This window comes from Catharus ustulatus, chromosome 6 (genome assembly GCF_009819885.2).
Source record: "Catharus ustulatus isolate bCatUst1 chromosome 6, bCatUst1.pri.v2, whole genome shotgun sequence".
NCBI classification, from domain to species: domain Eukaryota; kingdom Metazoa; phylum Chordata; class Aves; order Passeriformes; family Turdidae; genus Catharus; species Catharus ustulatus.
The window spans coordinates 31,707,812-31,730,543 of NC_046226.1; the positions used below are offsets into that span (position 1 = coordinate 31,707,812).

The window sequence follows — 22,732 nt, forward strand, 5'->3', positions numbered from 1 at the left end:
AGTGCTGTCTTTTCTCAATCATTTTTAAACTGCACATACAGTACAACAATGCACGTAGGTGAGCTTGGATTAGAGGAAAGCATTTATCATGTAGTACATTCAACTCCTTCTCCACTCCTATGATCCCCTCTAGTGGTCAATTAATTTTCTACTAAATGTTTCTTAGTACTACAGATTACTTGTACCTCTCCTGCATTAAAACAGTGTCTGGCTCCATTCTGTTTGAATTCAAGAGACCTCATTTTTTATTCCTGTGCTGCATATGAGAAGGACAGAGCAATGAATCTTTTGAAATGTGCAGCTGTGGGTAGGTTTATTTTCCCTTCTAGGAGCAGGCAGGTTGTGCCCAGCACATAGAACCCAAAGCCATCTCTGTTGCAGGGCAGACCAGGAGGCGATGGCCCTGCTGCAGCAGTCAGCAGTAAGTAAACAGGACCCTTCCAGCCCATCCTTGCCATTAGGCTGTCTGAGAGTGCCCATTGCAAGCCTGGCAGCAGGAACAACTCTCAAGCAGTTTTGAACAGCGTAACAATTTGTGACTTGTCATATTTATACAAGTAAATGCTTGAGGTTTACCTGCCTCAATAGTAAACTGAGTCATGTCTTTTATTTTTTAGCAAGATTACAAGCAGCTTGTAACTGTAGAGATTTCATACGAAGTGGCAGAAGACCCTTCCCCAAAATTCCCAGCTTCCCCTTGCTGTGCAGATACAGCTGCCATCAGTTCACATTGATTCAAGTCAGTGCTGACCCACTGCTATCTTCATTTTCTAATCTTAGCTATGCGCTTCTACTTCTGCCTTGTGCTAGTGCCAAGAGTTAACCTGACTGCTGAGGGAGATGCCTCACTGGCAGTCCAGTGAAAAAGAAATTCTGACAAAAACTGCAAAGCTCTGGGGCATTGGTGACCCAGCTGAAGTCACACAGGCCTTCTGCTGGAAAATAATGGCTGTGGAGGGCTGAGACCTCTTCCTTTGGTGCTCTCACTTGTGTGCTTGTTGGTTTATGTTTGTGTTTGTAAATTGCAAAGGGCATGGGGCAAAGGCAAAGTCCACACCCATGGGCACAGATGGTTACAGAATGTGTTTTAGCCAGAGTTCTCATGATTCTCTTTCCCATCCCCACAGATGGGAAGCTCAGGAATGGACCCGGAGAAAGCTGTGGACTGCTTGAATGGTAACACTATGAGAGCAGCATAAGGATACAATCACAATCCAAATCGTCTTTCAATTGTGGGTGTCACGACACAGTTTGGGGAATTCAAACTTGTTTTCCCTGTACAGAACATCTCTAGTTACAGAAAAGTTACGATTTTTCAAGAACACCCTGTGGAATTAAAACAGTGACTGATTCACATGTTTTGGTCTCATATATATATATTTATGTCTTCTGTATTTCTCCGGGCGGCTGGTACTCGTTGGAGTGGGGTGGGCGACTGGTGTTTGGGGCCAAACCCGGAGCACAGCCGCAGGGCCAGGAGACGAGCCCGCCCGGGAAGGGCGAGGGCCAAAGGCAGAGCGGGGCGGCACGGAGGGTCACCCCGGCCACACGGGGGGCTGGCCCCTCGGGGCTCCGCGGCCCTCGGAGCGGGCACGGCCGCCCAGGGAGGGGCGGGACCGCCGGAGCCGGCCCGGCCGGCGCTGCCGTGCGGCGCTGCGGAACGCGGCGGCGGGCGCGGGTTGCGGAGGGCCGGTTTGAGGCGCGCACCGCGCGGCGCCGGCATGAGGGAGCTGCCGCCGGGCCCGGCGATGGAGAGCGACATCTTGGACGCGCTGGAGGCCTTGGGGTAACCGGGCAGCAGCGGCGGCTCCCCCTGCGAGGGGCGAGGGGGCCGCGGGCGAGAGGCCGGGCCGGCGGCGGGAGGAAGGGGAGCGCGGGACCGGCAGAGGAGCGGGCCCCGCGTTGCGGCGGGTACCGGGGGCTCGGCGGGGCCGGGCCTGGGCCGGGAGCGGGCTCACGGCGAGGGCGGTGGGTTCCCCGGCTGCAGTGCGGGGAGCCCACGGCAGCCCGGGCGCTCCCTGGGGTGCAGCAGCCGCGGTCGGCGCTGAGGCGGCCCCTGCGCTCTGGCGGGGCAGCGCCTCGTTCTTTGGTGCCTGCTCACCTCCCGCGATGGGCTTCCCGTGGTAAGGGTACAAAATCCGTGCGAAACTTCATTTGCAGTTACGTTATTCCCAGTACTCCAGCGGAGTCAGTTGTTACTTTAGGAGGAAATTTCACTAAACACCTAATACTTGAGTTATCCTCTGTTAGGCGTGTTCTGAGAGATCAAAGTCTGTTTTCGCATACACATGTGAAAATGCCTGTCTAATATTTTCTGACAAACTATTTTGCTTATAAATGACCAATAATTTTTTGGTGTGTTTAAAGAAAAAAGTCTGAATCGTTCCTTGACAAAAGTAGTGTAGAAAGATCAATTTCTTTAAGTGTACCTGCTGACCAGCTTAGAGTAAGATAATTTGAAAATATGTATATTTTATGTTACGCTTACTTCTTACTACTGATGTTTATCTGTGCAGGTACACGGGTGCCCTGTTGGAGGAGGATGCCCTGAAAAAAGCAGCAGAAAATGGATTGTCTTCACCAGAATTTTTTGAGCTTTGCATTTGGTTAGGTTCCCAGATAAAGTCACTTTGTAATATGGAAGAAAGCATCACTGCAACAGATGGTATATGAATGTTAATTTTGTATTTGTTCAGTGGATTTAGACCCATATTGTTCAGCTAATACTGAAATTACAGTGTTGAAGTTTACAAGAAAGTTGAAAGGTAGCCAAACTCAGGCTGATATTTATGTGCTTTTAGATTAAGGTCTTGTGTTGTGAAGACTGTTTCAAAATGGAGAAAGAAGGTGATTTGGGGTAGTTTTAGATATACATAAAATGTAAAAGGTACATTCATGCCTGTAATTGTATTTTGATGGCATAAATTGCAGCGCTGGGTGTTTTCTGGCTGTTGGTCTAGCACATGTTCCAGTCAGCACTGTGTGTGGATATGTGTGGTGCTCGGTAGCACTGCCTGATTATTTCTGTCTAGTGCTGCAGTTTTGGATGAGATTTTATATTACTTATGTTTTCACCAAAAAAGTAGTGGAACTAAAACCAATCACTGAAAATAATGGGTTCCTGACTCCTCTTACTTCTTAATCAGAAAATTAGTCAAATTGACACACTATTTAGTGACATAAACTGTTCACTTCCTACTGATGTTCATTTGTGTTCATGTCTTTGCAGACTGCTGTAGCATTGCCTCATTCAAAGCATGAGTACAAGATACTCTTAGAAGGCATGTCTGCTTGTATGTAGGACTTTTTAAAGAAAAATGTTACTGGGGTGGTAGGTTAATCTTTGGACTGTTGAAATCTGCAGTATAAGTGTATGTGAAAAAAATAGTGATTGCGGTTTGATGTTTCTGTAAAAAGCCATTAACTGTGCATTAATTTCCATAGGTGTGAAAGATATAGAGAGCTTCCAGCTTGAAATTAGTGGCTTTCTGAGAGAAATGTCTTGTCCGTATTCCTCGCTGGTGTCTGGAGACATCAAAGACAGATTGAGAGAGAAAGACGATTGTCTTAAACTCCTGTGTGAGTAACAATCATTTTTTCCCCTTTTTAATACAGTGTTTTATGTGCATGCTTTATCATAATTGTACAATTTACACTGAAGTGTTCTTTATGTGCTTTTAGTTGATGTGTACAGTCACTCCATACCAGCTCAGCATGCATCAACTCACTTGTGCAAAGTGAAAAATAGAGCAGCATTAGAAAGCTGTTTCAGCAGAAACTAAAATTTATTTCAAAAGTATGGTGCAACTTAGTGAGGCGTCCTGATCCCTCTCTTGATTGAGTTGTTTCAGCTCACCTAAACTGAGACCTTGCTTCCTGTGTTTGTGAGAGGTTTCAGGGCAGCTTGAACAAAAATACTGTGCAATTTAAATGGTGCTGAAAGCAGAATTGAGAGAAACAACATCTAAGTTTAAGTTGGACTTGGACAGAGGAGTGGCAGCAGGAACCAGTGTGGTAATATAAAATTAACCAAGGAACTTGGGGTCTGGTGGCAGAAGGGAGTTGAACAGTTAAATGCAATGTGTAGACTGAAGGTAGGAATTCGGATGAGAGAAAATTGAGGTGAAGAATAGGAAACATACAGACTTGTTCAGGAGAAAGTCTCCCTTTTATCATAGTTATCTTACATATGTATATATTGTAGCTGTACTGGGAATGTGGATGCAGAAATACTTACATGTCTCTAAATCTGCTGTTATGATGCTTTTCTCTCTAGTATTTCTAAGTACAGAACTTCAGGCTTTAAAAATACTGCAGAGCAAGAAAATTAAAGGCTCTCGTTTGGAAAAGCACAATGAAATTATTCAGGAAGTGCAAGCTATTTGCGATGCACTGGGTCTGCCAAACTCCTCATCTTCTGGTCTTCCTCCCTTGTTAACCAGTGTGGAACAAAAGGTATGGGCTTTTACATCTTCTCTCTAAACTGTAAGCACTGTCTCTGTAAGCATTCATCATGGAGTTAAGGGCCCAGCAGTCTCACCTACAAAAGCCCTGTCTGCCAAGTGCAAAAGAATTTCAATTCTGAAAGCCAGCTCAGTGTTTTAAGTTAAACAGTTTTAGTTATGAGGGGAAATTTCAGCATTTCCCTGAGGCTGCAGTGTACCTCATCAGACACACTTTACCATGCAAGTTTAAGATACAAGTTTTCCTTTTGCCCATTCAAATGTGCAAGCAGAAAACTTTGGGTAATAACCGGTTGTGGATTTATATACCTGTAGTAATTTCTGGGATGTATTTAAATTTAATATCCAAAGCTTAAATTAGTTCTTTTTAGTTTATTAATTTCTTAATTAAAGTATGGATTTGTTGGTGGTATTGCCTTAGTTGCAGAAGAGGATGAAAATGCCTGAATTGCCAGTATTCTGTGAATAAGCCAACTTAAACCTTAGTCAGCAAGATAGTTCTTTCCATTGTGTCCCTCCAGGTTCTAACTCATTTCAGTGATGTGATCCTTGATCTGATTTCCTTACTGCAGAATGTGAACAGGCTCTTGAGGTGGAATTTATCTTCTTTGTCAGACAGCTAAAAGTTTTGCTCTTCATCTCTCTCTAGTGTTTGGGGAGAGAGTGACTGATTCCCCCCTTAACGGTAGCATAAAAACTCCCTCTGCTTCTCAGTCTTTGAATTTAATAATTTTATATGATTCTGCTTGTTTTTTACCTTCTTCCTCATCAACTAGTGGGCAGCTGAACATTCAGAGATTTTGGGGAGAGGGCCTGTTACTTGGGTGATTTTCTTACATCTGCCTTCAGTGTGACAAGATAAAGCCTTTAATGGGTTAATTTAAAAAAGGCATCACCCAGGTGCAAATGGAACTGCCTATTCCTACATCATAACTATGCTTGATCTGTTTACTTGTAAGGAAATCTTTGCATTTAGTAAATGTTTTTGAAGGGATGAAGAAACAATTCTAGCACTGTTCTGGGAATGAAAATGTCAGAGTTACATTAGGTAACTAATGGTCTGATTCTGCTGGTCTCCCTCTGAGAGTGTCAGCTGTGTTTACATCCAGGAGTGCTTATAGGCTGCAGCCATGGCCAGTGGCCTTCCTTGCTCAATCCCCTTGCTTCATTTCTCAGGTACAGTTTTAGTTTAATCTCATTATAGGGGGAGAACTCCAGTTCTGCAGTTGTGGGACAGCAAGACCAGACCTGGAGCAGCATTTCCTTTGTACACACATAGTGATACTAGAACGTTTTCTTTGAATTATTAGACACCTGGTATTTGCCACCTTTTGCAAAGTTCAACATTTCCTATCAGACAGCATCGTGGGATTGAATTGTGCATAGTGTAGCCATCCCAGCTAGTGTAAACTGTTACACTTTCAGGAATACTAAAATGAGCAGAGTCTTAAAAGTGATTGAGTTTTTGTTTTTTGGGTTTTTTTTGATGGTGCCTGGACTGTTTTCCAGTAGTTCTCAGGTCTGTTAGTTCCACAGTGCTTATACCACTTGTACTCACTTCACAGTGTAGAAAGGTGGCAAAACTAGTTGTTCATCTTCTGTGACTCCAAATTAATAGTGTAATTTCTTCTCTGTGTGTTTCATCCCTTACAAACAAAGGATTGTTTCCTACCTTGCAGGAGATTTTTGTAGAATTCCTGCTATGTGTTTACTTGTCCTTTGTCCATTAATTTAATATAGGACAAGTTTGGAGTTATTTTGACAGATGACAGTTAGAGACCTACACTTACAAGTATAGCTGCTTTAGAAAGGTGGTGCCACCAATTAAAGTTCATTGGCTTTGTAAACATTATTTTAAGAGCACCATTTTGCTACTTCTTTTTAATATGCTCACAGAAATTCACTTGGAATGATCCTTTTATTTTTCCAAATTTTTTTGGCTTTTGATTTAATTAGATTCTGCATAAAATTGATTATGTTTAGTATTATATCATTCATAATACAGACTTACATACTGATCTAGTGTTTTTATTTAGTATATCTGCAAATGTATCTGGCATTTCAACATGTCTACTCTTTGTCTCTGTCTAGCATCTTCAGCATTGTCAGTAGCTGTGGGAGTAGTTCTGAGAATAGTTTGGCTGTGCAGCAGCAACCTACCAAAGGCCAGATCACACACTGTATTTTGGTATGGAATATTAGAACATTTATTGTTTCTAACTTATTTTCCAGTTTATATAAGAGACTAGTATAAAATCAGAATTGCTTTCTTCATTCAGAATTAGTTTTATAGTAGCTCAAACTTTGAATGTACAGTCATAGCAAGTATCTTTTATATCTCCTGTAATTACCTAGGGTAGTGGTTATCAATATACCTGAGAAAATGAGCTAAATAGACAGTAATACAGCCTTCTACTACTAAATATATCTTATTTTATTACATAGTACTGAAAAACTAATAGTAATTTTTCAATTGTTTAAGATGCTGTTCCCTTGTAAAGTATATTTACACAGGGGGAATCTAGGAGTCAATTTGAAATTCAGTGCCTGAACCTCCAAAAGTTCTAAATGAACATTGATGAAAGATTCCGAAAAGTTGGTGCCAGTATTGTGCTTTGTAACTAGTGCTACATCTGGCTATTTTCCAATCAAGATAGTGTGAATTTCACAACTTACTACAAAGTGACATTCTAATACTGTTTATTTGAAGAAACTTTTAATGTGATATTATTCAAAAGGCTTCTGAACCTTTTTTGCCCACATTATTAAAAGTACTCTGCTACTTTTCACATATCAATAGAATTGAAAGAAATTACGAAGGGCTGCTGAGCAAACGAAGTCAAAATTAAGTTAACATAACACTTAAGTGAAATGTGAGAAGAGTATTTTTTAAAGTGTTTAGGTATACATCCTAAAATTTGTCAATATTTAAATTAATGTGTTTCATATAACTGTTGATCTGTACTAATTTTACAGATGTAATGATGCCTGGACAGTAAATATTGATGTAACTGCAAGGAACAAGACCGAAGAGTTGTCCTTTTCATCAGATATCAGGGTCAAACAAAAATGTATTTAAAGTTAGATAAACCCTGAATTTATCTGCAGGTATATGAAAGAGATACGAAATTTTGTGCTTAGGATTTTAAGTGATCTCTCTGCAACTGTACAGTACACCTTATGACTAATTAGGGGAACCTTCTTTCATCAAAGTGTTGCTATTTTAAAATAATAACATGACACCTTTCTGCAGGTCAGGTTTTTTCAAAATCTCAAAAAACGCTGGAAGTGCATCCATATATGATATTTTTCTGTGAAAAATATGTTACATGTAAAAATTAATGCTCTGTTTTGACAGAAGATGAGGATATTTAATAAATACATTGAATGTGGTAATGAAAAGTGAGCTAATTTTTTTTCAGTAGTAGAAAATTACAAAACAAATGAGAAATGTCATGTTCAATAAAGATACACTTTATTTGGTAACAGTAGAATAGCTGTTTATTTTTATGCAGCAGATTTGAATTTGGTATTTTTGTCTCAAGCAGATCCAACAGCTTATTTGTTTTCATTTTATATTTAGAGAGTGTGTGGGCTCCCAAAGCAATCACATAAATTTTTAGTGTTACCAAGGTCATTGATGACACAGTATGTGAAATAGTCAAATATAGTTGCCTACATCTAGTTTTAATTATTTGGTTTGCTTTTCACACGTGAATCTGTAAAAACATTAGGATGATTTGCCTATTACAATTTGTTTTATATTTCTTTGAGTATGTTTTCACTGCTGTTTTATCTGGGCACTGCATTTGGTTTTGTTCCCACTTACATGGGAAAAGTGTTCCAGTTTGAGTTGTGGTGGGTTTTTTAAACTCCTGGATATCCTTCTCAACCCAGGACAGCTATCCCTATTGGGAATATGAGTTATAGCGTAGATTCTCTCAGCCATTGTATTCTTGTCCTCTGGCAGACTGCTGTGCGTGAGAGTTCCTGTGCTCATACCTGTGTCATCAGTCGTGGCTGGACAATGTATTCTGCAGCTGTAAGGCAGCTCAGCTTATTTCACCATTATAGCTGTAGGACTTCCCCATGAGCCCTGCTGATGGGTGTAAGGAGTAAGTGGAGATTGACTCATCTGAGTATGTCTTTACAGTGTGTCAAAAACATAGACCAGTTCATGAGCATGGACCAGTTCATTAGTGGAGAGATTCCTCCTTAAGTGTTACTGATTAGTAAAGCTGTGCTGGATAAAAATTACATAGGTATTCTCTTTAAGTTGGAAAGAAAATGTAGAAATTTGGGGGAAGTCAGTAAAGGATTGTTTCATTCAGCTGTTCTTCTTTCTTCTAGTTCTGGTTTTCATTGATTATCTTCCTTAATTGTTCTCTCTAAATTTCCTTTCACTTCAGTTCATGGAAATCAGCAGTGATTGACTTGTGATGGCAGAACATGCGGCTTTTGTATGTGGGGCCCAGTGTTGCATTTACCTCTTACTGTCCTTGCAACTGCAAACTTAGAACAATTCTAATCTCTAGATAGTATTCAGGATCACTGGTTTTCAGACCTTCTTTCACACTCTAACTGTAAATTAAATTGCATTGAGGATTTTTCATTTTGGTTTATTGGTTTTTGTTTCAGCAGCTGGTCTCATTTTGATAGACTCTCTTCCTTTCAACCTTTGAGGTAGTATTTCTGACCTCAATGGTATATGAGCAGACACCTCTTGCCCAACAGAATTTTTAATTTGTCTGCTATTCATTCCTTTTTCTATACTAATTACTGATCTCTTCATCTCTTGCTGTCATACTGGTCTTTTTCTACTGCTGATTATTAACTTTAGATTTTGATTCTTTAGACATTTATTTAAATTATAACATAGTTTGTGCTTAGGTACATTTGCATTTTGGAGTGGAATATGGCATCATGTACATGGTTCAGTGAAAAAAACCTGGCTACATTCAGAAGACAGATAGCCTTGGAGTGTTTTTTGTGAAGAGAAAGGTTACAGAGAAGCAAGAATAATTAGAGAAAGAGGAGTGTTGGGATCAGTATGGTACATGGAACTAAGCATCACCCCTTATTGTGACCTCTTTTGATATGAATGGAATATAACAACAGGGAGTATTACAATAACTAGATGGACACTTTTCAGATACTACTAGGCTGTCTTTTCTGATAGAGTCAAAACAGTGTTTTCCCTTAATTTGTTCATTACACAATATATTTACCTCATACTTTTTCTGGGATATTGTGTTTTTAACCTACCAGAGTGCTACCCAGCAGTAATGTAAAAAGAAAGAACAAAATACATACACCTCGGTTTTCACACAAAATTTGAGATCAGATATTTTTCTTCATATATGCAAAAAAAAATTTTAAAAAAAGCAATAAAAAAATATAAAAAAAGAGAGAGATAATTACAAAAATCCTGATGTTTGAGAGTTGATTTTCTAAGTATTTCTTTTAGCAATTAACTAGGTGCTCTAGAATTTGGTTTTTGACTTCTGGAATTTTTTTCATGGCAATCAATAGAGATGATATTTCTGTAACATGTGAAGCTCAAAACTGAACTTTGAACCATGCCTTTATCACAAATGTAGTGTAAGTGCCTGTGTGCCCACATGAAATCTTATAATCCTGCAAATGTATCTCATGACTGTGCCCAGTTACAGGTTTTACTGTAGATTATGCACTACCTTAATCCTTCCTTTGACATGTAAAAGAAAATTAATTAGTTTTACTCATTTTGCTTGGTTCCCCATGGCTGTTTACTACAGCAAATGAAGATGTAGTTTTCTCCATCAGACTGTGACAAAACTTGCAGGAGCAATAATATGCATGAAGTCAACTCCAGCTGAAAAATCAGTTGGATAATGTTCAAGTTATGTACAAGTGTTGTGGAGTTCATGGTAATGATTTTAGAAGAGCTTTGCCAAAGGGAGTTCACTCAAGAAGAGGAGGTAGAGGTTTCTTGTAATTAGAGAGGAGAATGCAGTGATGTTTGGAAGATAAGAGAGGGCTAATTATTGCGGACAAGAACTAGTGGAAGAAGTATAAACAAATTTGATTTGGAGTGAATGCAAAAGTTTTAAACATAATGTTACTGAAACCAATTATAGGAGTAGAATAATATTAAACATAAAGAATGACTGCATACCTATCATATCTCCTGCCTTTCTTAATAGCATCCATCACCAGATTTTTTGTAGCCCTGTGTAACATTTGACAACAGAACGCCAAATTTTCAATTGTTGTAGTTACAACGCTTAGTAGTATCTAAAACAAGTAATTTAGCTAGTCTTACTTTCTGTATGCACTTGATAAATTTGCTATATAACTATTGTTCTGTTAATGGAGAAGTGATGTGCCATAAAATATTTTTGTATAGAGGCTGGTAATCTTATAAAAGTATTCAGGAAATCTTTTTATAGTATATCATAAGCCAGAAGATGTGTATCTGTTTTCACGAGTCTGCTAAAACAAATGTACTGTGTTTGTTCTTCTGAGTAGCAAAATGAGATTGCAACTAATTTTGCTGAAATAAATCTAAATATCATTTGTGTTCTGAAATGTATGTGTTTTTTTCAGATAAAGGACATCCTCTCAAAAGTTAAAAATAACCATGTGGGGACATCACTGCTAACAAAACCTCTGAACTCTGACCAAGTGGTAAAGAAAAGTTTCTCCATTTCTTTTCAGTATTTAACAGGATGGTCAAAATAAATGCATACGACTTCATTTAACTTTGTCTTTTTATAGTCACTGTTCTGTTGCTGAATATTAATACTAAAATTGAATTGCTAAATACTAATGATGATAATCAGATACTATCAGAATTGACATTATAAAACAGTCCTTGTGTTGATTCATCCATTGTTCACTTTCAAATCATTTTGTATATACCTACTACTGTAGCATTACACAGATGCTATGTAGTTTATGGTGATCACCTCAGGATAGACATCTTAATTGATGGATGGGGTTAACTTTGAATTGACTTCTATAACTTTATGTATTTGACTGTTTGAATTTCTTGTTGTAACACTGCAGGAAAGATTGGAGAAAATCAATGATGCTCTTTGCAGTGAGTACGAGTGTCGACGGCGGATGTTGATGAAGAGGCTCGATGTGACTGTGCAGTCTTTTGGCTGGTCTGATAGAGCAAAGGTAAACTTGATGTACTTTTTGCTTCCTGTAGGTGGGAGTCTGCTACTGTTCCCCAGGTCTTCCTACAGAATATGCGTATCATGTAAATACACAAATACACTTTCATCACTGTTTTTTCCAGCTTGTTTCTCATCTCAAGTTGTAATATCCAGATCCTAGGTATTGAGGAAGGAGATGTATTTAACCAGGTGGCACAGTCCATCCTTGGTGACTGTTTATAGCTTCACAATTAGAAATTATAGCATCCTTTGTTAGGGTTTCTCATTTTAATTAAAGATCCCATCTCTCTGTTTTCTTTTCTGTGTCTAACATCTTCCAATGAAGTAAACTCGGAGGGAGTCTAAGCACTTCTCATTCAGATGCAAAAGTAAGACAAACACTGGGCCTTAATATAGATTGGGTATAAAAAGTGACTGTTTCATAAAGTCTGAGAGGTTGCAGTGACTGCCCCCTATCTTGGAGTCAGTACTACTAGATGAACAGCTGAATGGGTTATTTGAATAGTAGCTTGTGTGAGAAAATCACACAATTGCTTGTAATCCTTCAGGTCTCTAAAAATTCCAAAGCACTTCACTATATTTGTTCTGCTGGTATTGCTTTAATTGTGATAATTTCGTTTGTACTATTTCGTAGAACTCTGTATATTAAAAATAGTCATGATACTTCCGAGCTGGAAATATATCTCATTTGTATCCAAAAGAGTAAGGAGATAGGATACACGAAGTTTGTAATTTGATGAAGACATGAGAAGCTGGAGGCAGATGTTTTTGTTCATGAGTAGCAAGATCAGCTTTTCTTCCAAAGGTTTTGTTAGAAAGGTTAAGATGGATAAATCTTAAAACTTGGAAAGCTTACTGAAAGTATGGATTGTTAGAAGATTTTGTGACATCACAACTTGTCATTGACACATGCAGAATCAAGTTCATGAAGTTCACTAAGTACCACTGGAAGATGAGTCTAGGTGCTGTTGTGCTGCATTGGAATAGATCAGTTTAATTTCTGAAGTGGTTGTGAATGCTTTTATGTTGCAAGAAAGGAAAAGGGGGGCATTTAGCTCAGAGGAGCCAGGAGATGTCCCTACTTGTATAACTTCCTTACAGCTGTACCAATACAACTATGTATCTTCAAATTTAAAGTACACTTCTAAAATGTAGTTGATGTGACTGATGACTAACTTAGGCAGACTAAGACTTTGTCACTTGCTATTGTTCCATTCAATGTGAAAAACAATGCCCTTCTGAAATAGAACAAAAGTTTAAAGAGATTTTTGGTGATAAAGTAGTCAGATGATTCATTTTCCTGTCATATAGACTGTTGGTGTGAAATACATGCAGTTACAGAAATAACCAGGTTATATACTAATTCAAAATTACACAGTGTTTTAAATCTCTTTTTTTTTGCCCTGTTTCTCTTGAAAGATGTCCATAACTTCTTTGAGAAGGTTTTGGGGTTTGAAAATGTTCTGGCATTGATGTAATTTAGAGATTTTTTTTTTTTTTTTAAGCCAAGAGACAAATTGTTGTCTTATAAAAGTTTGCTAGTTTGCCTTTTTTTCCCCACCGTTAAATAGATATTGGTATGTTTCTCTGCTTTTGATGGTGAGGCATTTTGGGAATTTTTTTCAGGTTTTTGTAACTTCAGTATCCAGGAGGGGAAAGTTTCCAAACTGAAATGGGTTCACAAATGATGGAGTAATTACCTAGTAAAACCCTCTTGTCCAGGTTCAGCATGTATTGTCTGGTCTAACCAATATCAAATGTTTTATTTCACTCTGAAGGTATTTTAGATTTTCCCAGAAAGTATATTTATTTTTATTTTCTGCTAAATAAATGAAACATCAAAGCGTGCTTGGAAAAAGTCTTGTTGTCCTCTTTTCATGGCTTGCATAAATGTTTTGCTGCATTGATATATTTTCAGGTTTTTTTCCACAAATTTACCTTAGTTTGAAGCTGCTCTCTTTTCATCATGTTTAGAAGGGATCTGTTGAGTACGATTATGTAAAGCTCTTGAGAGCCGTATGGACTCCTTACATTTTAATCTGTAGACATGTTGGAAGACATTAAAGCATCTGTTTGATGCCAGTGGATAGAGGAGTTTATTTTGTACTGGTGCTCAGTTTCAGCATCAATTAAACATAATCTGCAGCACCTTCTGTGTAATTGCCCCACCAACAGGAAGAGAGCTGATGATAACTGGCACTATGTTTTGTAACACAGTTTGTGTTTTCAGAAGCTGCACCTTGTGTTCAAAGTGAAACTTACGAGACCAGCACAAAGTTTATAGTTAGTCTGTCAGTGTGTTTGATACCTGGCAAGTAAGTTGTGCTTGATGTTGTCCTTTAGGTAAAAACAGATGAAATAGCACGGATCTATCAGCCCAAGCGCTATGCGTTGTCTCCAAAGTCCACCATTACATTAGCTCACCTTCTTGCTGCTCGTGAGGACCTGTCCAAGATCATAAGAACAAGTAGTGGATCAACACGGGAGAAGACCGCCTGTGCTATCAACAAGGTATGCTTCTCTGGCACGTGATAAATGGACATGGGCATTTACAGACCTATGGAATTAATTCTAGAATTACACTGGTTTTGCTTGGTACTTTAATTTCATTTTTTCCATTTAAGAAAGGGAGGTTTGCAGTATTCCAGTAAATTTTGCAGAAAATCCTTTTTTTATCTTCCTAGACAGTCAGTCATGCAACAAGATGAAACAGAGTAGTGTAGATGAGGGGGAGTAAGGTGGGGAGCTGTACATGTTTGTGTAAATGACCTCTTGAGTTCAGGGAACCTGCACAGCTCAATGATGCATAGAAGTATTTGTGGTATCTGTTCCTGGGCTACCTTGCCAGGATATTATTGTTTGGTTTGTAAACCCACATCTCTAACTCATCAGTGTGTTATAAATCATGAAAGTTTCTGCAGAAATGTCATTTTGCTGCAAAATAAAATTACATGGTTTGGCTGCAGTAATGAATCAACATTGCTGCTTTCTTGTCTGTGATAAAAGCTGAAGCTTGTGAGTAGTGATGTGAGTTTTGCCATTCAAATGTTGATTAAACCTGCTTTTATTGATCCTCTATTTACGGATTTTTCTAATGTTTTTTTTTTTCCTCATTGAGATAGCCTTTAATATGTTTTGAAGCCTACCACTCTGAAATTTCTTAATTTACTTTAGGATCTCAGAGAAAGGTGGATTTTTTTATCTTGAGAGGACTTTAGTTGGAGTGCCCAGGACTGATGGGGGAATGTTAGCATTGATCACAGAGAGTCTAGGAAATAGGAAAGTGACAACAAAAAGACCTACTTGGATACATCTTTGTTCTTCGAAGATGTTTGTTTTGTTTAACTTTGTCCAGTACAGTTTCTCTTTTCATATGCTGAGTAATACCTGCCATAGTCAAGATGCCTTTTTTTTGTCTTTTCTTGCAGCCGATTGCATATTTTTTTCATTCTGGCTCTTTAATGAGTGTCAGTAGTTTATAATGTTGGGCAAACTGGTGTTCCTTTGAGAATTGCACAGTTTACCAGTGGTTTTTTTGTTGGCTGATTAGGTTTGAACTTGAATTTTGAAATTGAAGTAGAAGGGCCACATCCTATGAATATATAAGTGTATTTGTATATATTGTATATGAAGTATTTACATATATTGCTTATTGCAATACTAATACTTCAGGTGTGCAGTGTTCATAAAAATTTCACAAAAGTAATATGAGCCAGCTAGCTGCAGTTATTTCTGTCTTAGAGGTGAAAAAAGAGAACTTTCAGAGTTCTGTTGTGTGTTACAAGGACAGGAGATAGTTATTCTGCTGTCAAGCACTGCACTGAGGAGGCAAATTTCCTGAAAGCAGCTGGCAGCATTTCTCTGTCCACAGGAGAAAATCCTGTGTCTTATCAAGTTATTACTACTATTTTTTAACTCTGAAAATGACCAATTTTTCCATATAGGTTCTGATGGGCAGAGTCCCTGACCGTGGAGGCAGACCAACAGAGATTGAACCACCTCCTCCTGAAATGCCTCCATGGCAAAAAAGACAAGAAGGTGGTGGAAGAGGTGGCTGGGGGGGTGGTGGTGGTGGTGGAAGGGGTAACTGGGGTGGTGGAGGGGGTAGAGGAGGAGGAGGAGGTGGAGGTTTCAGAGGTGGTGGAAGAGGTGGGGGTGGCTTCCAGGGTGGGGGTGGCTTCCAGGGTGGAGGTGGCTTCCAGGGTGGAGGTGGCTTCCAAGGTGGCAGAGGAGGTTATGGTGGCAGGGGAGGCTATGGTGATCCGTATGGCGGAAGAGGAGGGGGAGGATACAGAAGATACTAAAGTACCGTAAATCTTAACAGAGTAAGTGGCAGAATATAGTGGTGGTGTTTACTGGTACTAGGAATTTAGATATGTTGACTTGGATTTAGGTTAGAATTAAGTATGACCATATGAGTCGTTTCATTAGACCCACTGATGTTCTCACTGAGTTCTTTTAGTTACCTGAACAGAAGTTTTATACTAAAATCTGATGACTAAAGTCCTTGTTTTTCATACTGCTTATATGGTGTTTTTTTATTATGTCATTTTATTTAAAATAAGTCTCAGAAAACTGAATAAAACCCTTTCTAAACAAACAAAAATATGTTAATGGTCAGACCTCTCTAATTTATTGCATGTTGCATGTCTACACTCCTTCTCCAAAATATTATGTAGAAAAAACAAAGTAGGCCTAAGAACTGGATGAAACCACTTTTAAAAACTCAAGAATGCTGCTTTCAGGCTTGTTCTCTTCATCTCATTGTTCTTCATTCATAGTTTTCATGTGGGACATGTAAATGAATTCTAATTTCAAATGTTAAAATCCTTAAGGCTTTGGTCAAAACTACTTTATTACATTCAATTATTCTTGCAGACCTTCACATTATAGTAACATTGTTAATTAATACTCTACATAAATTAATCAAATCAGGTTGTGTTTTGTGTTCATAATGTATCAGACACTCTTTAATGATCAGAGCATGTACTGTAAACTGATAGTGAGTTTTGATAGTGTCTTATTTTCATTTTACCTTTTTTTCATTGTTGATGTTTCATAAAAAAAATTTAATATTCGGCAGAAAGCCTGCAGCCATCATGTCTGGTATGAATTCATGTATATATCCTTGTATCAGCTTTGAGACACAAAGTTTGAATAAGCTGAGCTTTGTAAGAAAGAATATGACATTTCTTCTAGCCTTTTTTCTTTCCCCTTATTTTTTTAAATTATCTTCTCCCTGCCTGCTCTGTGTTTGGGAGTCACCAACTGCCTGGTTAATAAGTTAACAAGGCACTTCATGCCTTTTCTCTCCCTGCCAAACTAAAAGAAGCCCTGTCTTGACATGTTATGGGTGCCTTTTCCCTCACATACACTGTTAGTCTGAAAGGAGTTAGCTGTCATACCATCATGGCTGTAAATATATGCAGACAGGAATTAAATTTAGAATTGTCACTTAAAGAAGTCAGTTATTGCTGCCCAATATCTTTTAAATCTCCCATGTTGTGAGGCCACTCCTGAGAGCAGAGGTGGAACGGGGATGATGCCTGAGTATGTTTTCATGCTAGTATTTATCAGGATCAGGTCACTACAGACAGATTCAGGAAGTCATCTGATTAACCTGATGTGTCTGATGATTAAATAGCACAGCAGACTTGAAGCACTTGTAATTGTAGGCATAACTGCAGGTTGAACTTAAGGATTTGGTTTTGGATTTATATTCCTCAGTTACAAGTTCTTTCTGCACACATTTCCTATTGGTGTCCATTGGTATGCTTTAAAGATGATTTTTTACCTTCATAAACATATGTATCATGTCCTCTTTCGTTGGCAACTTCATGCCTGAATGTAAAGTCCTGTTCCAAATGAAATTATTATCTTTCAAAAGTTTTTCTCCTGTTATTTCCTCTCTCCTCAGTTTTCTTGAGAATGCTGCCTCTGATGTGATAGATATGGCTTTACCCAGGCTTTAGGATAGCAGCAGGTGCCTGACAAAACGAAGCAGAAGTTTTGCTTGCTAGAACATGTTAGCTGGGATGTGAACTTTTGCAGTAATGGCTTAATGGTACCCAACTGCTAGCACTGTAGTTCCTTTACCAGATTTTTTCTATGCTGCTTACTGGCCTAAGCCCTTGGCAGCCTCTGCAGTATTTGTCCTGAGCTTTTGCCTGATGCTCTGGAAAAGCTCCCAAACTGATGACATACCAAATGAGACTGCTGGCCTTGGAGCAAAGTGTTGGTCAGCAAAGGAATAGAGAGCAGTTTTTTCACTACCAAAGCCTTAAGATTAAATTCTGTTTGCTCATCACAATGTTCCTTTTTGCTACAAGTCATCAGCAGTCAAGCATGTGGCTTTATCAAGGAAATACACTTGGAAAAACAAAGAACTTACCTATGCTTAAAGGTTTCATTAGTCTTAGGATGCAAGGTTGCAGTGGTTTAGTTGGATTGTTTTAACTGCAGCTGTGGATGTACCTTGGTGTTTTTACACTCATCAGTCCATCCTGTTTCTAGTAAGCAGGACAGTTCTGAATGAAGTAAATCATCAAGTGAAGCAGGTACATGCCCACTTCAATTCTAACAGTTAAATTATTTCAGTATCATATTTCAGCTTTCTGTATGTAGACCATGTAAAATATGGAAATAAAAATAGCCTGGAGATTTTCTTTTCTAATCTGGCCATTTCAGTTTTTCTTAAGTAATTGCAGAATGTGAAGCCAGTAGCTGAAAACTAAAGTAAGCACCACCATATTTCATGGAGGCATCCTTTGTTGTCCTCTTGTCAGAAGGTATGCTTTTAATTTTTCAAACAATGCAGTAACACCATGAAAGTTATTGATTTAAACCTCAAGTTTTGTTTTGAAAAAAAAAGTATTTTCAAAAATTCTGTTGTAAGTAAAAGATTTTCATATATATGTTTGTGAACATTTTTTGTGTTTATTCACACTTAGTGAATACCTAAATATTGATTTGTTTGTTGAAGAACTGAAAAAAAAGGTTGGGGATTTTTTTCAGGAATTGAGAGAGATACTTTTGTCAACAGCTGTAAACATTGAGGAATAAAGTACTGTATTTGAAAGTATTTGCATCATCTGTGTGTATTGTGATTTGGATCCACTATCATATGTTCCTCCTTTTTTTGTAAGAAAGAATTCCTGCTGGTGATTTACAATAGTGATGAGACTTACTTTTTATAGTAATGAAAATAACACATATTTTGACCAAAATGGAGAAGACAATAGATTACTTTATAGAAAAATTTTAACAGGCAAGGTATGTCACTGGTATCTGTTACATTTTATCTTAGTGAAAAAAAATTTTAAAGCATCTATATGATCACTGCTTTTGCTTTACATAAACTAAGGAAATACCCTCCAATTACTTCTAAAGTTTTATTACTTTCTATAATTACGAAAAAAACCACAAAACACAAACTTGGTTTTGCAAAAGACTGTAGAGCAGATTTGCCATACAATTAGGAGTTCCACCTCTTGTTGTATTCCCTTACGTGATTGATTGATGTCCATTTCCCCATATAAAAACCAATTTACAATACAGTATTTTGAGGTTTACTATAAGGTAAATAGCAATAGGGTGCTGCAGTTCTGCCTGTGCAATAGGCAGCATCAGCAGATGCAACAGAAGCCTTGCTTAAACTTGGATACTGTGCTGTGGAATCTTTTGAAAATTAACATTCTTAACAAAAGTGAGAGACTATGATAATAAAGACTGGTGCTATGTAATCCTTGGAATAGTGAGTAGCCCCACAGTGTTTGTACTGTGTCAACCACTAAAATACCAAACAAATAATCTGCAACTACCTAGCTTCCTAAGTTCTCCCAGGCACTATTCCTAGGCTCAGGGAAGGTGAAGCTGGTTTAGAGACTGGTACTGGATTAATGCTGCAAAACAGTCTCACATGACAGTCAAGGAAGATGAATATAGGTTGTATAGATTTATCTGAGATGCAAAATCAGAGGCATGAAATACAACTTTAATATTTTTTTCTATTATAAATATTAAACCAAACTCTTAAAATTTATATAAAATCTTTACAATCTGTACACTTTTTCAATCTTCTCAGCATTAAACTTTTTTTAAGTTGCCATAGATATCAGTTACAACAAAAGAACAGATGATGCTAGAACAAAAACATATTTCCAAAACATATATAAGCTAATCTAAAAGCAACTGTATTTACCCTGAATATGGACAGTAGCCCTGCCTTGTTAATTATGATACTACTCAATCTATTTAATTTAACCTTTACACAATCAGAATTCACGCTTAAAAAATAAATGAGGAATGGTGCTTTTTCTTTCTGCGTTCTTGCAAGTACAGCTGAACCTAGAGGAGGAAGAGGTGTTTCCATTTAACTTAGCCATGACAAGATAAATTTTGGTATCACTGCTTGGTAACATGACTTCTAAACAGCACTTTTAGTTGTATCTTTTTCCCTAACATAAAGGAGCTTGAAGATTAACACAGAGGCAAGTGATTCTTTCTGGGTAACATTGTCAGTTTTAACATTTCTCTCTAGTCAGGTTCCATTGTTGTCTTTCATGCAGGAAAAAGAAAGTCCCAAAAAAAAGGGGGGGACGGGGGAGGAAATAACCATTAGGGGCTTTGGACAAACAGAGAACCTGAAGGTGCTTAGCTCTGAAGTTATCCAGGTATCCTGACTTCTTTGAAGCAGGAAGTTTTCAGCACACATGAAGCACTGCACACTTGTTCCCTAAGACATTCCTGCAAACAGATCCCTTTTAAATCTTTGAGATTGAACAAGCAAACTTCACAGAGAAACATTTAGTTAGCATTTAGGACTGTACAAATCTGCAGTCATAACTCAGTTTGGAATATTAAGTACCGAGTTATACAGTAGCCTTTCAGCCAGCTGCTGATGTTAGGGAATTTTCCTTTTAGCTACGAGGTTTTGTTCATGACCTCCACATTCCATAATAGACAAAGTATATGTATACACACAAATTCTATTCAAATCCAGCCTTTAGACCACCAGGGGGCAGTTACTTTGGCTGTACAACAAGATTTATGAGTCTTAGCTGCTCCTCTGGGGTATTTTTTAAGTAAGTAGAAATATAGTTAACTTTTATCTTGTTTAATAGTTGTAGAAACAGACTTTTATTTGCTAAATGCCTTTTAGAAATATACCTTGCTGTAGTTCCCTGAATAGAGGGCAAATTCAAGAAGCTCACAGAAAGTGGGCAAACCAAGTTTGCAGACGTGACGTGACAGTCATTCTGATTGCTTCACTGAACAAAGTGCAATTCCATGTTACTTGTTAATAATTCAGGTTTAGTGTATGAGTTTAAAAAGATGCACAGTCTTCTGAGCTGTTTTTTTTCCTAAGCATTTCAGTTATTTACAGTAATGTTACAGAAAATCTACTACTACTGCTCTTTCCCTCCATTTATATTTACTTATACATAGGGTTACAAGCACAATCCAATTTCAAAACAAGAATTTTGAATCATTAAACTGGCAAGTAGTTTCAAATTAATTTTATGAATAAAACATTCATATACTTGATAATACCTGTAAATTGTGGATGGAATGTATATTTATGCCACTTTGAACACAAAGCACAGATGCTATTGTCACTGACTAAATTTCATTCTATAATGGACTGGGTAACTTAGAAGTGTTGTGCATTAAGTGGACTTTGTTTCTGTTTGTATTTGTGATGACAAATATCTGATAAATACAAGAAAGTTTTATACAACTCTAAGTGTACAGATTATCTTGGAATGCAAATGCAATTTCCAAATCGGCTATTTAGACAAGTAGATTTATCAGTAACTTGAAAGACTTATTTTCTCTTAACAATATGTACACTTTGTGTATTTAAGTTACCTCCCTCACACCTTTTACTGTACAAAATTTACAGACATAGGAGCACACTCGACTCTTTATGTAAAGTGCATGTGAAATCTAGGAGAGAGAAAATGGAGAAATCTTGTCAGGAGCTCTGAAATACAGTAGCTATTGCACAGAGATTGCTGTACAGTTTCCCTCCTAATAGGGCTCTAAAAGTTCTGCTCAAAATGGTATTTACTTTGACATGACAGAAGTATAATCAACCTTGTCCCATATCTACTGTATGGGGACAAGAAGTTGCCCCTTAAACCAAGTACAGTAATTTCATGGTTATAAGCCGCACCATTTTGACTAAAATAGTTATAGTCCGTGCGGCTTGTAATCGTGAAATTACTGTAAGTGGAATCAAGAGTTCCAAGTCATGGCATGGAGCACAAAAATGGAAGCAGTAATCAAATGTCAAGTCTCTATATTCTTACGTCTATTACTTTAAACATTTGAGCAGCAGAACTTGTAAAGCTCTGAAAGATGTTTAAAAAATTGTCAGTTTATATTAAAGTGTAAGGATCAATCAAGTATCATTAGCTTAGCTACTTAAAGTTCTTGTTAATTTCTGGAATTAAATGTGGCCATTCACTTCATGTTTTTAATTGGTTTCAGCTCCAATAAAGAAGTTTTTCTTACTCGACTTTATCAAACATTTGTCTGTACAAAATTGAGTTTGGGCCAAATTTGAGGTGACACAGTCTTATGAATAGCTACTTTGTCAGAGCATTTCTACAGTAAGGTGTGCTGCTGGCAGCCAAGTAAGTCACTGGTAAATCAATATGGTCTTCAACATGAACAGAGACTTCAGCAACACTCTCACTCCTTTTAAAAGCAAACCCAGAAGATACTATTTTCATAGAATAGATAATGCTAAATTACCTTACAAGGTCAAAGGAATGATTTTATACATTTGGGAGTGCATGTCTAAAATGGAAATGTATTGAGTAAAAAGAACATTTCTGCTTAATATCCTTCAGATTCTCTCTCCAGTTCACTTGGAAAGCAGCTTTATCACAGCCCCTCTTTCAGTCTTACATTCTTCCATTCCATAGGAGATTTTCCTCTCATCTGCTAGGAGCAGTCTCTGTGTTGTAGACTGTCAACTACATGGTTTCTTTTCTGGATTGTAAGAGATTCAATTGTTTTATGTGCCTGTTCCAGCTGGATCTTCAAACCTTCATTGTCTGCCTTTAGAATATTCCTTTCCTAAACAAGCAAATA

At 37.8% G+C, this 22,732-nt stretch overlaps 2 protein-coding genes across 2 annotated transcripts in view; one reads left to right on the forward strand and one right to left on the reverse strand.

Annotated features, from left to right (window-relative positions):
- Positions 1 to 1,675: 1,675 nt before the first annotated feature.
- Positions 1,676 to 18,710, forward strand: FAM98B (family with sequence similarity 98 member B). Its single transcript, XM_033062454.2, has 8 exons — positions 1,676 to 1,786; positions 2,517 to 2,665; positions 3,445 to 3,579; positions 4,277 to 4,455; positions 11,052 to 11,132; positions 11,514 to 11,630; positions 13,973 to 14,140; positions 15,574 to 18,710. Exons 1-8 carry the CDS (start codon positions 1,722 to 1,724, stop codon positions 15,931 to 15,933), a joined length of 1,254 nt encoding a protein of 417 aa, XP_032918345.1. The 5' UTR covers positions 1,676 to 1,721; the 3' UTR covers positions 15,934 to 18,710.
- Positions 18,711 to 19,559: 849 nt separating this feature from the next.
- Positions 19,560 to 22,732, reverse strand: part of RASGRP1 (RAS guanyl releasing protein 1) — a 36,901-nt gene continuing 33,728 nt past the window's right edge. The window contains exon 17 of the mRNA XM_033062453.2: positions 19,560 to 22,717. Within this exon, the coding sequence (XP_032918344.1) occupies positions 22,583 to 22,717 (135 nt within the window). The 3' untranslated portion in view covers positions 19,560 to 22,582. The remainder of the gene's footprint in view (positions 22,718 to 22,732) is intronic.